This window comes from Ips typographus, linkage group LG16 (assembly GCF_016097725.1).
Source record: "Ips typographus isolate SLU linkage group LG16, UJ_Ityp_2.0, whole genome shotgun sequence".
In the NCBI taxonomy this organism is placed as follows: domain Eukaryota; kingdom Metazoa; phylum Arthropoda; class Insecta; order Coleoptera; family Curculionidae; genus Ips; species Ips typographus.
The window spans coordinates 6,184,982-6,200,142 of record NC_138437.1 but is presented as its reverse complement, the minus strand read 5'-3'; the positions used below and the strand labels follow the sequence as shown (position 1 = coordinate 6,200,142).

The 15,161-nt window shown below is 32.5% G+C and overlaps 1 protein-coding gene across 2 annotated transcripts in view; it reads left to right on the top strand.

Moving 5' to 3' along the window:
* LOC145739181 (neuronal acetylcholine receptor subunit alpha-7-like) overlaps nt 1–15,161 on the top strand; it is a 61,580-nt gene that overhangs the window by 24,633 nt on the left and 21,786 nt on the right. For both annotated transcript variants that reach the window (XM_081994603.1, XM_081994602.1), the window contains exons 2-5: nt 9,636–9,775; nt 11,562–11,606; nt 13,772–13,881; nt 14,707–14,887. In XM_081994603.1, coding sequence (XP_081850729.1) covers nt 9,636–9,775; nt 11,562–11,606; nt 13,772–13,881; nt 14,707–14,887 — 476 coding nt within the window. The remainder of the gene's footprint in view (nt 1–9,635; nt 9,776–11,561; nt 11,607–13,771; nt 13,882–14,706; nt 14,888–15,161) is intronic.

Sequence of the window (15,161 nt, the reverse complement as noted above, 5' to 3'; positions counted from 1 at the left end):
AGCATTGCCCATTAAACTCGCTCCCCTCTCCCCATAAAAACCTGCGGACCTGTGAATAATGCATGGATATTGATTGCATTAGAGAATAGAAGGAAACGAGGGACAATTTTAAAATGAAGGTAGACCCAATAAATGAAAATAAAACTGGGTGCGTTCCAAACATTTCCATTAAAGGCTTTTGAAAACACTTAAGGTGTTACGTTTTAATAAAATATACGCCGGCTTCGTGAATGTGAATAAAAGATCGAATGATAAAATGTAAACGAGACTACGGGAGATAATAAATATTTTAGCGCTATCAACAAAATGGGTTTCTGTTTGCTTTAAAATTCTGAAAATCTGGAACAAGGACAATACGACTTTTCACAAAGAGGGTACAATGCAGTAATCGCTTTAGATTTATCGATTTTGTAAATAATTAGGACATACACCCTATAGATTTAAAGCAGCAAAAATTCACTTAAAAAGGGAGCGTGTATCCTTTAAACCCCTTTTATTCATCGGACGAATGATGCAAAAAATCCCTGGAAACAAGAGTATGCGTGGAAAAGGTATCAATCAAAATGGTAAAGGAAAAATAAATTACAATTCATGAAAAGGAAGCAAAAAATCAAATTATCAATGCAGGGATGAAATTTGAATTCTATTGTTTTGAAATATTAACCGGTTATTGACGGCATTTATTATCATTCAGGATCATTATTGAGCGTATACCAAAATTTAATTACCTAATTGCCTATTTATTTCATAGACGCGTCAAATTCCCATATCTATAATTTCCACATTGGCATACACTAAAGTTTCAATCAAAATCAAATTCAATTTACAAGGTGTCTGGTAATAATGTGATTTTTTAGTTCGTAGTTTAGACAATACGGTTACTAATTCTTGGAGAAATTTTCAGTCCTCTAGCAACTAACAGTATGAAGAGAAGTTCAACAAACAGTTTACGTATAGTGATATATTGGAATGATCATCTTACAAATTTTCGCCATTGTTATTGCAGAAACAAAGGCTTTAGTCTTCGGAATTTGCGCGCTTGAAATAGGTTTCTCTTGTAGATGATAAATATTGCTAGCAATTTTAATTGTTTCTAGGTTAAGTAATTCGTAAGTACACTAGAATTTGGCATACAATTGTTTAAGAGAAAACGATTATTCATTAAACCATTGAACTTACATTATGTACCAGCGCAATAATGTAATATTAATAAAGAATTCTCACTGAGTTTTAAAAGCGTATAACGACCAATAAATTGAGTTACTGGGTATAAACCTATATGTAAGAGCGACTAAATAAAATGCTTTTGGTGCTTACAGAGAGTTTATGGGACTTAATGATGTTCTTATAACCGAATCTTTTAGTAGTAAGTGTAAATGGCAAGCTGAATTAAAAAAATTACGATCCTGAAGGTAACGGCCAATATTCGATTATAGCTTATAACATGTGTTGACGAAGTATAATAATTTCAACGTTTGTTATGTAATATAGTAAGTTTTAGCAATAATTCAGTTTGAAACTCTTGTAGAATTCGAGATTTGCTTATAACAAACCAACGCTTCAGTGGGAATCACCATTATAACTGAAAACAATAATAAGCGAAAATGGAACTAAGTGACATCAATTTTTGTAATCACTTTAAAATCAGAAGGAATATAAGAAGGTAACCTTAATCCACATACTCTTTTCTGAATGGAATTGGTCTACATATTGATTAGATACAGCTATGGAAATTTCAAAGTTACCCTACTTTAAGAAGAATAGCTGTGGAAAATGAATGATCTAGACAAAGATGAAAAAAACTTTGTACACGTGACTACTTCACTAGAGTAGTCCTTCTGAATTTTATTTTGTTCTAAAATTAGGACCATTCTATTAAGTAATACCTTATTGCAAATACTTTTACAGTTTTTCTTGAAGAAATTGGCCAGTTTTTCTTAAACCGCAAAATGTCACAGTCAAAATATCAAAAAAGCTGCTATTAAACATGTTGATGCAATCAGTCGAACAAAGCTCTAGTTGGTTAACTTTTTGAATCTCCTTTACCACTCACAGTGATTTTGTTAGGAGAAAATTAGTATTAACTATATTAAATAACAAGAAGCTTAAAATAAAAAATCACAAATTTCCCTTATTTATTCTAAATACTATACAAGTGTTGGACAAGTGGTTCAAAGGGATTCAAATCTGGTCATCTGTGAGGTTTACGAGTTAACTTTTTTCACTGAAAGTAGTCAAAAATTAAAATACTGGTAACAGTCCGAATTTTTGGACTAATTTAATTCTAAAAATTAGTCTTTAAGACTAATATTGTAGCATTTAATGCCAAAATGTTTACTTTCATCAATGAAGAGACTGAAACTTAACTTTTACTAGAAAAAATTGTTTAAAATTCGATTTTTCAGTCTTAAAGCAAAGTGAAACGTCTAGAAGTCAATTTAATACTGACAAAGCGTGAAATGGCATGTTTAAACCTATGGAAAATAGTTTTTTAAGGCTCCTATGTCAAAAACTTGGTGAAGATAACCCTAAAACTCGATTTTCCTAGCTGAAAGCAGTTTTAAAGCCCTAAAAATAGTCCAGAGTTCTAAGAAAATCAAAAGCAAAGGAAACAAACCTGAAAAGTTAGTCTTCAAGTAAATTTTTATCAATCTAATGTCAATATCCTGTATTTAAGACTATTTTCAAGACTAAAATATTGAAATGTATTTTCAATCTATGAAAACTTACTTCAAATGGAAATTTTAAGCTTTTGATGTCACTTTTCATTGGTTTAGAGTTACTTTTTGGTGTCCAAGTCAATTTTCAAGACTGAAATGTGTGAATTTGTAGTAAAAAATTGTAGATAAAGTAGTTTTTCATGACTACAACCTAATTTTCACTACTAAAGTTTTTCAACTTATCTGAAAACTATAACGACTGACTACAAAGACAGTTTTTAAGCCTTTCAAGACAATTTTCACAGTTTCCAAGTCAATTGCCAAGGCTAAAATCTTTCAATTTGTGAAAACTGGTCAAAAGACAATTTTTAAGCATTTTAAGTCAATTTTCACCTTCAGAGTAAACCTACTAAGTCAATTACTTCTAAGTCAATTTTCAAAACTAAAGTCTTTCAATTTATCTGGAAACTATGAAAAACTGGCTTAAAAGACATGTATTAAGCTTATTAAGTAAATTTTCACTGTTTTCAAGACCATTTTTAAGTTAAGTTGGGTTGATTTTGGGTCTTTGAACGTAATAACTCAATTATCTCGTAAACGAAGCTTCAAATCAGAATTTTATAAGAGGTACTTATTTCGTCAAATTGGACAAGTAAAGTAAACAAAAATAAAATTTTTGAAAAATATCCAGTGACGTAAAGAATCAGGCAGAAAAATGAAATCTTCCTGTATCTACGCTACTGGAGAATTTTGGCAAACGTCATTCATAATAAGTAATAATTTCATAAGTGCTTGTTCCAAATTTGATCAAAATGACTACAACGGTCTGACAGTTATGACAAAAAACCGATTTTTTAAATTGAAATTTGAAGGACCGTATTTTTCTTATGAAGCATTTTTCAGGAAAATGACATAATCCATGTGCAATGGTAAATTATTGACATTTAAAACTGGACCACCCTGTATGTTAGGAAGAAGACTTTCGTTATACACTAAAGCAATAAATCTGTCATTAACTGGGATTACAATCAAAAACAAAACTGAGCTAAATTAAATTCAGTAGTATTTACCGCAACAAATTGAATTAGCGCGATCGCTAAATTGAAGTTCACAATTATTATGCAAACTTATTGTTCATGCAACTGATATTTGCAATCGGTCAATATAAAACCCTCCACTATTCGAACTAATATTAACCTAGCAATGAAAATATGGATCATAATGGATAATTGCATAGCGCTGGAGCTCTTGTCACAATACATTGTAAAAGTTTTGAGTTTGAATGTGTATTGCCATGAAAATGAACTAGTTATATTTTAGTTTGGCAGCTTTGCGAATTACCCGGCATGTAAATAGGATGAACACGCAAGTGGAATAATGAGAAGTTCATTGCTAAACGAAATTAGTTTGTTAACTGATGTTAGTTCAACCTAGTATTTATCACCTGTTAAACCGCTGCGTTGGCGCTTATAGGTCAGCAAAATTAGTCTTTCATACTGAAATATAGCGCAGAAAAGTTGGCAATGAAAGGAGGTACGGTTGAACGATTTGCAGCCATAAATCTAATAACAACCCTGTCTCTAAACAAGATGGAGCAGAAAAACTCAGCTTGATTGACACGGATCAAATAACTGCCGAACCGTAACGCAAAATGTCATTTAACGTCCGCTCAAAAGCAACCAACTTTCACATTTGCTCGACGTTCGATAACATTTTCACTCAACCGAAAACACGTCCGACATTGTTCATGCAATTTAGTGTTTTTTTTTTCTGGCAAGAACAACACCCAAATATCCGCGAATACTGCTAACACCGCAATGGCGACTAAAGTTGAATTTATCACGTGTCGCCCAACAAAAATCTTTATTTATGAGCTTTAATTCAGCCGCCATATATTGATTTGGAAAATACTGAGTAGTGCTAGATCAGAAATTATTGGAGATAGCGCTAAATGGCGTACAAAATTAACACTGATATATTTGTTTCATTTGGAAGTTCTTTCTGTAGCATCAAAAGTTGTCAGGAATAACATGAAAATGATGGACAGCATATTTGTATGCAGGGCCAACACTTAGAGATTCACACAGTTTATTAATCGTACGCCATATTGGCTACTACATTAAACGCCCTTCTTGTACCTAATGGCTATCAATATTCCAAAGCATAATTTACCTTCAATATCGACGTAATTATTGTATGCTGTACAGTACTTAAATCAAGAATGTTCGAACTTATCAAGTCATTAGCTCAGTTAACTTACCGTATTAGGTAGTTTTTGGTAGTTGTGATATTATCTCCGATACATTCAAGTGTTCTCCAATTACTCATGTTCAAAGTTTTCCGCTATGCGAGTTTAACTTCAAAGTGAATAATAGGTGGACAAAACTAGTAAGGTCTAGTTGCGGTTAGAATACATTTGTTCCTTTATAGCATTAGTCGGTCGTACAAATTAAAAAACTAACAGTAAATGCAACGCTGTAACAAATCCACTCAATTTAACTACACAAAACATCGAGTGGATTATTCCAGAGTATGCGTACATTGCAACATGTTAAATCCCCGAATGTGGTTAATTATCAGAAACGAATAATTCTCTTTGCCAGTGACTTTTTAGACTCGTTTTATTTGTATTTTCCAGTTCATTATGCGCTTTCATGGATTAGGCCGGATTTATATTTCAACGTTCACTTAAAGTAACCCAAAAAACGTTTTTAGTTTGCCTGCATTAATTACGCGAGAAACTTTCTGCCTCATAACAAATCGCTCATTAATGGGAAATGCCTGCCGTAACTTAGGCAGCAAACCTTCGACAACTTAAGTGAGTATAACCGAAACTAAATAGGGAAACTAGGATGCCATACCGTGCCTCTCTCTCTGTCATTCAATTATCCAGGGTACTATCGCCATACGTATTATTTACCAGACGTCATTAACCTAGATGCAACATCTGACATAAATAACAACAGATTTTAGTGGTTCTCCTATATTGCGGAACTATATTTGGCTGAAACAGATTTTGTTGTTTGAATGACAGTTTAATAACCTCTGGACTATCCAGTTTCATTTTCCACGTCGATCTCGGTATAAGTTGGATGGATTTCACTTTGAAATGGAACAAATTATTACATTTTCGAATTGGTGGACAAATAAATAGTTAATTATAAACTAATGTAGAAAATTCGTTCTGTATTGTAATTTGATGTTTGAAGCTTTTCATAAAACAAACATTTGACAATTCTACACACAAAAACCACGACAAGCCTTTTATACTACTTCTAAGTTTCTTAGGTGTTGCAGTAGTTATTTTCTACTGACCCATTTTTAAATGTTATTCAAATGTGTTTACATTTCTCTTCAGTCTTGGAAAAACATTTTAGGTAACTAAATCCACTTAAGTTTGCTGAATTATTTACTACGTTTCATGCAACTGAATTTGATTAACCTCACCAATTTCAAGTCCTGAAACAAGTTTTGCGCTAGTGAGGTATTAAATGGAAGTTTTTTAAATTTTAAAGCGGCCCCATTTAGACTATTTCTCTCTGTAGGTAAAGAACGGGAACATTCGTGCTAAATTACGACGCAATAACATTTAGAAACACAGCTGTAAGTTAATCAATCAGCGAAGTATAAACGTCTTGACAAGCTTATGTGTCATGTTGAAAAGCGAATAAGGGTGAAGCAGTAGGAGCGTTTTATCAAGCAAGAAGAGGAAATTACGTCGTTTCTTGTGCGAATGTGAGAAAGTAAGACGATTTTAAATAAGTTGTCAAACAGAAATACATTCTTCCTGGTACAATTTCTTAAGAATACAAATTATTATGTAATGTGGATTGTCACTGACTTAACGAACATCCACTTGCAGGAGTGAATCAAATTGTACAAACATTATAATATCTGATAGTTCTTTAAGCTTTATGACAGTATGCGTACATACACTTTAATCTGCCAAACTAGCTTGAGAATTTTAACAAGTACTGTTTGAAAATTTGCTTTCAAAATCAAGGTAATTTTAAATCCAGTTTGGAATACTCGACTTTATACTACTTATAAATTTTCACGGCTTCTCTTCAATTACGCTTGCTACTTTATTACGGTTTTAGCATACCAAATGTAGTTTTTAGGATATAAAAATAATAACACTGCTACTAGAATTATTTAAGCGTACAGCAAGCTTAGCAAAAAAGTGTTAATTTGCTAAATACTCGTATATGTTATTTTTGTTTCAGTTAGCGTTAGTGAATTATTTTTTAATTGAAACTCATTTATTAATTTAATCTACATTATGATGCTTCACATACTTTTTTGAATTGCACTTGAAACGTAGTTTTCCCTCGTTTAAATTTGGCTAGTAATAGAAATTCCATAAAGCGCATGAGACGGTCTGCCAAACTTTGCCATTAAAAAACTAGAAAGAAAATAAAGAGCTAAAGATTTCTATCCAACTTTACTGAACTTTTCTCATATTTTTCTTCTTGTTTGAAAATGTTCGATATACTCATTTTTACGCTGCATTTGTACATTTAAATCTTTTTGCCCCTTTCTGGTGCTTCATGCTGTTAGATGCACATCCTAATGTTAATTACATTTCTAAAAAAACGAGAAAACCAACTTTCAAATAACCAAATGCAATTAAGTGCCTGGGGCCTACAGAACACCGCATTATTACAATCATTAGTAGAGTAGTTCCACCACTTACAGTAAGGGTATATCGAACTAAAACAAGTTAAATAGTTAAATAGTTAATGTTCATCGTAAGCGTAGTTGGACCATTCTAACTAAAACTCGAATCAATTATTTAGCAGCCCCATATCAGAACACATAATCAGAATGAAAACTCCAACCTTTTGAATTAATTAACCGGCACGCTTATAGCTTTTAATATAAACCTTAAAACATCATAGGAAGTCACTCAACTTGTGTTCGTGCTGATGTCCACATCGTCCTATAAAGGCAATAAAAGGAGCGAGGTTTGATAAGTAGATTTATAGCGAAATAGAAGTGGTGACGAATTGAGAAGTAAAATTGTCTCCACAAACGTTTTGCATAGCAAGCACAAAATGTGAGCAACGGTTAGTATTGATTTTTTTCATGTATATTGAGTCCTGAATTTGCCGAAATTGTTAGCCTTTGTCCGAAAACGTATATTGCTCGAAATAAAATTGGGTTCTTATATTTAATTGTATTTTTCAATGCAAGCTTTACATGATTGTCTGTCAAACACAAAAAGAAGAAAATAAAAATCATTTATTGCGAAAAATTGATATCTAATCAAAAGATCGTACAATCATTTTCTGTAGGTTTTTGCCCTCAGCACAATTAAATTGGGGGAAACATATTTAAGTAAATGAACAATTAAAAATAAATTAGAAAAAAAGGAAATTAAACACAACATCACTCCAACACAAAACATGTTGGAGTGATGTTTATGGCTGACCTCGGTTTGCCTTTGGTAGGAAACATGTTGCCGGTTGTCTCTTATCTTATTTTATTTTGAAATAAAAATTGCATAAAATTTTCAGGATCAAATTTCTTATAATCATTGTTTACTTTGAGTCAGTGTTTAAATTCGCCTCTTAATCATTGGAGAAGAGAAACTCCTGATATTTAACGATCAAAGCTGATATCAGTCGATTGTCTCCTTTGGTAAGAAAAGTCTATCTTTCTCAAATTCGCTGTCTCTTCTTGTTAAATAGCTATTCTTTGATTTTATCTTATAGGTTATTTCAAATGCTGTTTTAAACACTTCTATAAAAATTTGTTCAAATTTAAATTACCGAAACTATACCCTATTTCCCAAGTCTACTAAATATTGTTCTGAGGGCAAATGGTACAAACTCTTCTTAATAGGGAAAGAAGGGTAATCTAAGAACATACACATTGTGGAAACCTGTAAATACGGACTAGTTACAAATGTCTTTACCACTGTGTTAGTCGTTGTGTTTTTCTATTAGTTTAATCCGTTATATATAAAGTTAACTGAATAAAGTTATTAATTAATTAAGTTATTAAAGTAAGTTAAGTTGTGTGTGTGTAAGTGTTAAGTAGCTCAGTTATTTACTAAAATTTTAGTGAATAAGATGACAGTCTACAGTCTCTAGTTTCTTTTTAGTTTAGTTTCGGTTATACTCAGACAGTTACAGTGTAATGCAATATGTGTATAATTTTTAAAATAATCTGTCCCTTAATAATGTTTATAGGAAAATATCTATTAACTCAGTAATTTAATCATAGTCAATAAAAACAGATTATCTTGACACTTACAGGTTTGTTATTTTAGGTTCTGAACAAAAAAAAAACCATTATCATAAAATAGCAGAACAATGAAACTTTAATTAAAAAAAAACTGTGGAAGATTTCCTTCTAATGACTGTACACTTTTTAAATGGTTAAGTACAAGTATTAATTTTCCACTACAGAAGTTTTGCGGAATTCACCAAGTTGAGTTCGAAATAGAGTAAAACCATCCGATGAGATTTAAAGCAATTAACAGCAAATTCCGCGATGAACACTGCAAATAACGAAACCGATACGAAACTTACGTGAGATAAAAGAACATTCATTCCCAGACTAATCAAACTTTCAGTACATTACATAGTATCAGAGACTGTGCCGAAACTCTACTCTACAATACACTCTCGTTTGGCTCGAGTAGAATTTAGCCGAGTATAAATAAAAGTTTTACTCCGGCAACCACCGAAACTATCACAATTGCGGATTCCATTAAAGTGGTAGGAAATAGGAAGTCAAAATTCTTGGAAACACTTCTATTGTTCCATCAACATGTTACCAGAACTAAGCGGATTATGAGATTACATCTGGAATTTTCTAAATTATTACTAAATTTCTTTAAGTATTACTAAGTTCTCGAAAGTTTTATAAGACCATCAATATAGAAGTTTAAAGTCAATAATTTATGCTTTCAGTGTTTTTAATGTTTTAGTGGCGTAATCTATTGAAATTTTATTTTTGTTTCAGAATCTTGGGCCGGCTATTACGAAAAAAAGCTTCTGCATAAACTACTTGATACTTACAATGTGCTGGAACGCCCGGTTGCTAACGAGTCAGATCCGCTCCAACTAAGTTTCGGAATAACGCTGATGCAAATAATAGATGTGGTAAGTTGGCAGTTTTTGTTCATCTACACCGAGACATAACAGCTAGGTTGGGTATCAAGCTCAAATAAAGGTCAGACCCTACTAATTATGATGAAAGACTAAACTTCCGAAAATTATCAAGTTTTATTAAAATACGCACTAGCTCTCCGTCGAAGTTTCAGTTCAAAATTTTCCTTACGGTTGCTATCCACTCCCTGGTCCTATTTTACTGGTTAATAAGTCCTTTTAGACCCATTAACTAAAGGAAGAAGTATATCATGTTCCTTATCGAAGGCGTTATAGCTTTATTAAATTTCCCTTAGGATTCAACTATGCTTTTATATTAGGATATTAGCCACCGAGGAAATTGTTTTATTTTGTCGTAAATCTGCTTAAATCCATTCAACGTTAGTTGAAGTCTGATGCAGTTTTGGTCTTCAGTAATGCTTTACTGAAACTTACTTACCAAACTTTATGGGCAAGTTATGCACGAGGAATCTATACTTCCTTGCAAGTTTCAAAATAGCAATTAAATTTCCATTATGAACGAATGCAGTATCATTTAAGACCACTTTTATATACATTTTTAACCCTAAATCAACATATTTTCGAAATGAAACCCGCACTTTAATATCCTCACACTTCACATATAACCCACATGAAATGCTATCAGTTAGAGGTGCTGAAACAGAAAGACCTATTCACAGGTAAACCATCAAATTACAAAATAAAGCCAGTTTTAGCAGTCAATAGATTAGTGACAATAAAGGGAAATTTACAAAGCTTTTTAGAGAATTAGGAAAATCAGTCCAAACGCATTTGGAAGCGTGCATCGAATTGTACTGTGGGATTTAATTTTAATGCATACATAGTTTACTGTTTGTTTTAATTTAAACGTATTAAGCTGTAAAAGTAAAACTTAAAATATTAAAAACTGATACAGCGTAAAGGATACCTGATCCTCATTCTGTTGCAAGTTAAAAAAAATTGATTTTAGCACAAACTTCAAGAACAAGGATTTGCATCGTTCTTTTTGTGTTTTTGAACAAATTTTGTCTCCCAAGTATCTCTGTTTCAACTTTACTATGAATGATCGGAATTCTAACTAGCTTTATATAAAATATTCGACGGGAAAACACATCGTAAACATTTTACGGCCCGGTCGTAATTTATGGGCAGACACAAAGCTGTATTTATTCAAGTTTAGGAGGGTCGAAACTTAAAGTAGGAACAATATGAAAATCTCATGCTGCATGCATATTAAACAGTGGACAAATTTAATGGGGTAACATATTTCATATCCCTTGAGCTAACCTAAACTATAACTAAGTTTCGTAATATATGCCTAAATATATTTGCTGAAGGTAATAAGCGGGTTGAATTTAGTTTTGTGTTTATTCGGAGGATAAAAGTTTATTGTCGTAGTTTCTGTTTGTTTTCATAAAAAACTGCCTTTAAAGTGTAAATATACGAGATATTCAATACTTTTAATTTAGAAAAGGTATTGAAAAGGAAAGCCGCTTAAATATCAAAAAGGATGCGTCTCAAACAGCCGTAAATGTTGACACCCTCTCGGCTGTAATTTAAAAATAAATATCCGGATTAATATGTTTTGTGTCGAACCGCCTGAAGGCACAATTTCAACATTTTTCCCTCTTTTCCACAAACGGAATTCAAAGCTATTTTTAAACCCCATTCATTAACTTCGCAAATAAGTAAAATACATTTTCCACCCTTAAATTTCTCGCCATTAAATAAAGCTGAACAATTTTTATTCAGTGTAACTCAATAATCTTTTTTTTTTCAGGATGAAAAAAATCAACTCCTGATTACGAACATTTGGTTGAAACTGGTAAGTATCAACAGCAAAATTTTATTTTTTATTAATGCATTATTTACTGATGCAGCCCCCTAGCACAAATCTTACTCTTGGTGGTTGTCATTACATTAGTTTTCATATAACATAAAATTGTAATAAAAGAGCGAATTCGTTTCGAAATTCGTTCGTGAATACTCGAGAATCCGGAGCAGTAATATGAGCACAGTTTTATGGGACGGAGTTTCTGGAACTGCACGAAAATCAATATCTATTTATATTGCACCTAAATAAACAATCTTTTTTACGTATATATGGGACATGAGCATTAACTGAGCTTGAATACGACAGGGAGAACCAATTTCCCGTTACACACCTAAAAGATGATCAGACAGTTAAGTATTAGATGAATGATGAATGAAATTGATTTACATAATATGGTGGAACATGAAAATTTACCAACGTACAATTCAGCAGACCAGTTAGAGGCTGTAATGACACGAAATGCTATTTATTCCCTATACTGGGGGAGCTCCTAAAAGATATTGATTCTCTGAATAACAGAATTCGTCTTTTATATCTTAACCCACCAGACGTCTGGCAAGTGGGAGAACAATATCTAAGAGAAATTCGTTTACTAAAGAAGGGGTTCATATAAGCATCGTAGTTGTTCAGGACCACATAGATTACGTGGGTAAAAGAGAAGGGAACATACATTACGTACACAATTATCTAACTCTAAGACATTCCGAGAGATAAGCCACACAACGTCTTTGGTTATACTAAACTAGACTAGATGTTTAAGATGCAATTAAATGACAAGCCCTTAAAATATATTGTTTTAAGTTTCATTCAATGATTTTTGAACTGCTAGATTAAATTTTAGAATTTACATGCGTAAATAACAACGGTCGTATTTTTTAACCAGTAATAAATAACCGTGATACTCCTGTTCAACAAAACCAAATGGACGTTCTGTATATTCCGTATTCACATTTAGATAAGACTTGATTAGGTGAAACCCCGCATTTTATACCAGTAACTTCATATAGAGCAGCACAAGGGCTGAACAAAGCTCGACTTTATTCAATACGAAATTAAATTACTCTTGGCTGGGCCTTTGTTTGCATTTTAGAGAAGAAGAAGCTAAAAAAATGTGGAGAAAAAATATTAGTTTAAAAAATTATTCTTTCAGTTATTCAGTTAATCTGATAAAATACAATGGTTGTGTTAAAATTATATCCTCTAATTTTGATGCCTTTTCTTCTTCTTTTCACCTCTTTTTGTATTTTTTGACTAAACTAATAAAATACAATTTTTGGCTTCTGCTTTCTTTCTCTTCGGCTAATTAATCTTCTCTTCTTCACTATTTTCATTTCTTTTTGTTCAGGTGTGGAAATTTTAATACCATTAATAAAACTCAGTGATAAGAGGAAAAATTACATTCTGCTGTTTCTACTAATTGGGATGTTGTCATATGTCTTCTATTTTGCAATTTAGTAAAAGTATGTTTCTACAAAGAATGACTAAAAAATAGTTATTGACCACGTGACAACATTGCTATTTTGAAACCCTTGATCACGTGACTATCAAAAGATAAAAATGGATTGTTGTTTCATGCTTTTTTATAGCATATTTTCTGACTCTTTTCTGATTTATTAGAAATAACTCAAATTAAGGAATACTTTACTATTGCCACTTTCCTTGTTATACAGAAAGGCAATATCTTAAGTGAGACGCAATGTTTTAGTTTATGGTAACCATCATCAACTAACTGAACTCCTCAAGCAACGAAAAACTTGAAGAAAGAAAATTCTAGGTTCAGTTTAGTTTTAAGTATTTCTTCTACTATTAGGCAAAAGACTAGCCTAAAATAAGCCGTACATTACTAAGTTTGACTTTAAGTTACGTTGGATTATTTGTGTTATACTTGCTTTAGACAGACTTTATATTGCTGCTGTATACATTAAATTTAAATAGAAATAAAAATATTTGTTGGACTATTGTACCGCACTATGACATGCAGGTTTCTAGAAAATAAATCCGAAAACCCAGCATGTCATACGATTACTTAAGAAGACATTCATGTAGCAAAAAGATTTTCCTAAGAAGCGTGGTAAAGTAAATCCCTGACGTAAATATACGAAAAAATCCCACGGTAAAAGCATAAAGTGAGTTCGGTTTTTATTTCGTTGTTGCAGGAATGGAACGATGTAAATCTAAGGTGGAATTCCTCGGAATACGGTGGTGTCAAAGACCTACGAATACCGCCCCATCGTCTCTGGAAGCCAGATGTTCTTATGTACAACAGGTAAGTAAGTCGTAAATTAAATCACTCGGCTGTCACATTTGCTACCACGCCCGTATACAGGATGGGGAGACATAAAATGAGAGATAAGAAGAGGGTCGGAAATAACGCAAAATTCCTCTTCAGGTTTGCGTTTATTTCAAAATCGCGAAAACACGAGGGGGTTATTTAAAGAATGTGCTTACACGGTAATTTAAGAGCCAGCGGACATTTAACTGGGTTTTTATATTGAACAATGGACGTTATGGCACCAGATATGAAAAGAGTTGTACTGCAACGTTTTATTAAAATGGGGTTTTGTCGCAGAAATTGCATTTCATGCTCATTTTAACTGCTACGGAGTGTATTCTTTGAGATTAAATGCCATCCGTAAAAACAGATTTTCCCTTAAATTACCTCAAGTTAATTCTCTAAACCGTTTCACGTATTTATAACTGATCCACTTAAATCTGTTGTTCGTGGTAAGTTAAATGAAGATTTAGAAATATTAAATACATAAGATGAAATTTGACACACTGCAAAATTGTATTTGTATGACATTTGCTACTAGTGTAACCTAAAATACCTATGTGAGGAGGTAACACAATAATAATTCAAACTGATGAAGGCGACGAGTTTGATAATCTCAATCGTCTTTACGCTTAAAAACCTTGATTATTATTATTATTTAGATGTAATATGCAACCAAAATTTCGCTGATCCCCGGATTAATCGGTTTTTGTGGGTGTTCTACTACACGTGTTCTAAAACGAGCCAAATCTAAAATATAACTGGCATTAAGCCTAATTTATTTCTGTACGGCCTATAAATTCAGAAATATTGTTCCAGCGCTGACGAGGGTTTTGACGGGACTTACCCTACCAACGTCGTAGTCCGCAATAACGGCAGTTGTTTCTACTTGCCTCCGGGTATATTTAAAAGTACATGTAAAATCGATATCACCTGGTTTCCTTTCGATGATCAGAAATGCGAAATGAAATTTGGGAGTTGGACGTACGACGGGTTGCAAGTAAGTGCAGTTTGATTGACTTTCTAACGTAGCAAGCTTGGTTTTAATTTCACAGATTGGGTAGTACTGTGTAGCTTTAGTAATTTGTATGTAAAAGCCAGTTCGAAGATTTGATGCAAGAAACACGAAGCAAGAAGAAAGAAGAAAGAAAACTCCAGAAAATGTTGATTTACTTAAAATGTTTTCAGTTATTTATTATTAACGGAGTAGTGAAGTACATTAATTAGTTAACTTTGATTTCAAGGTGATAGAAGTCTGCATAAAATATTTTTAT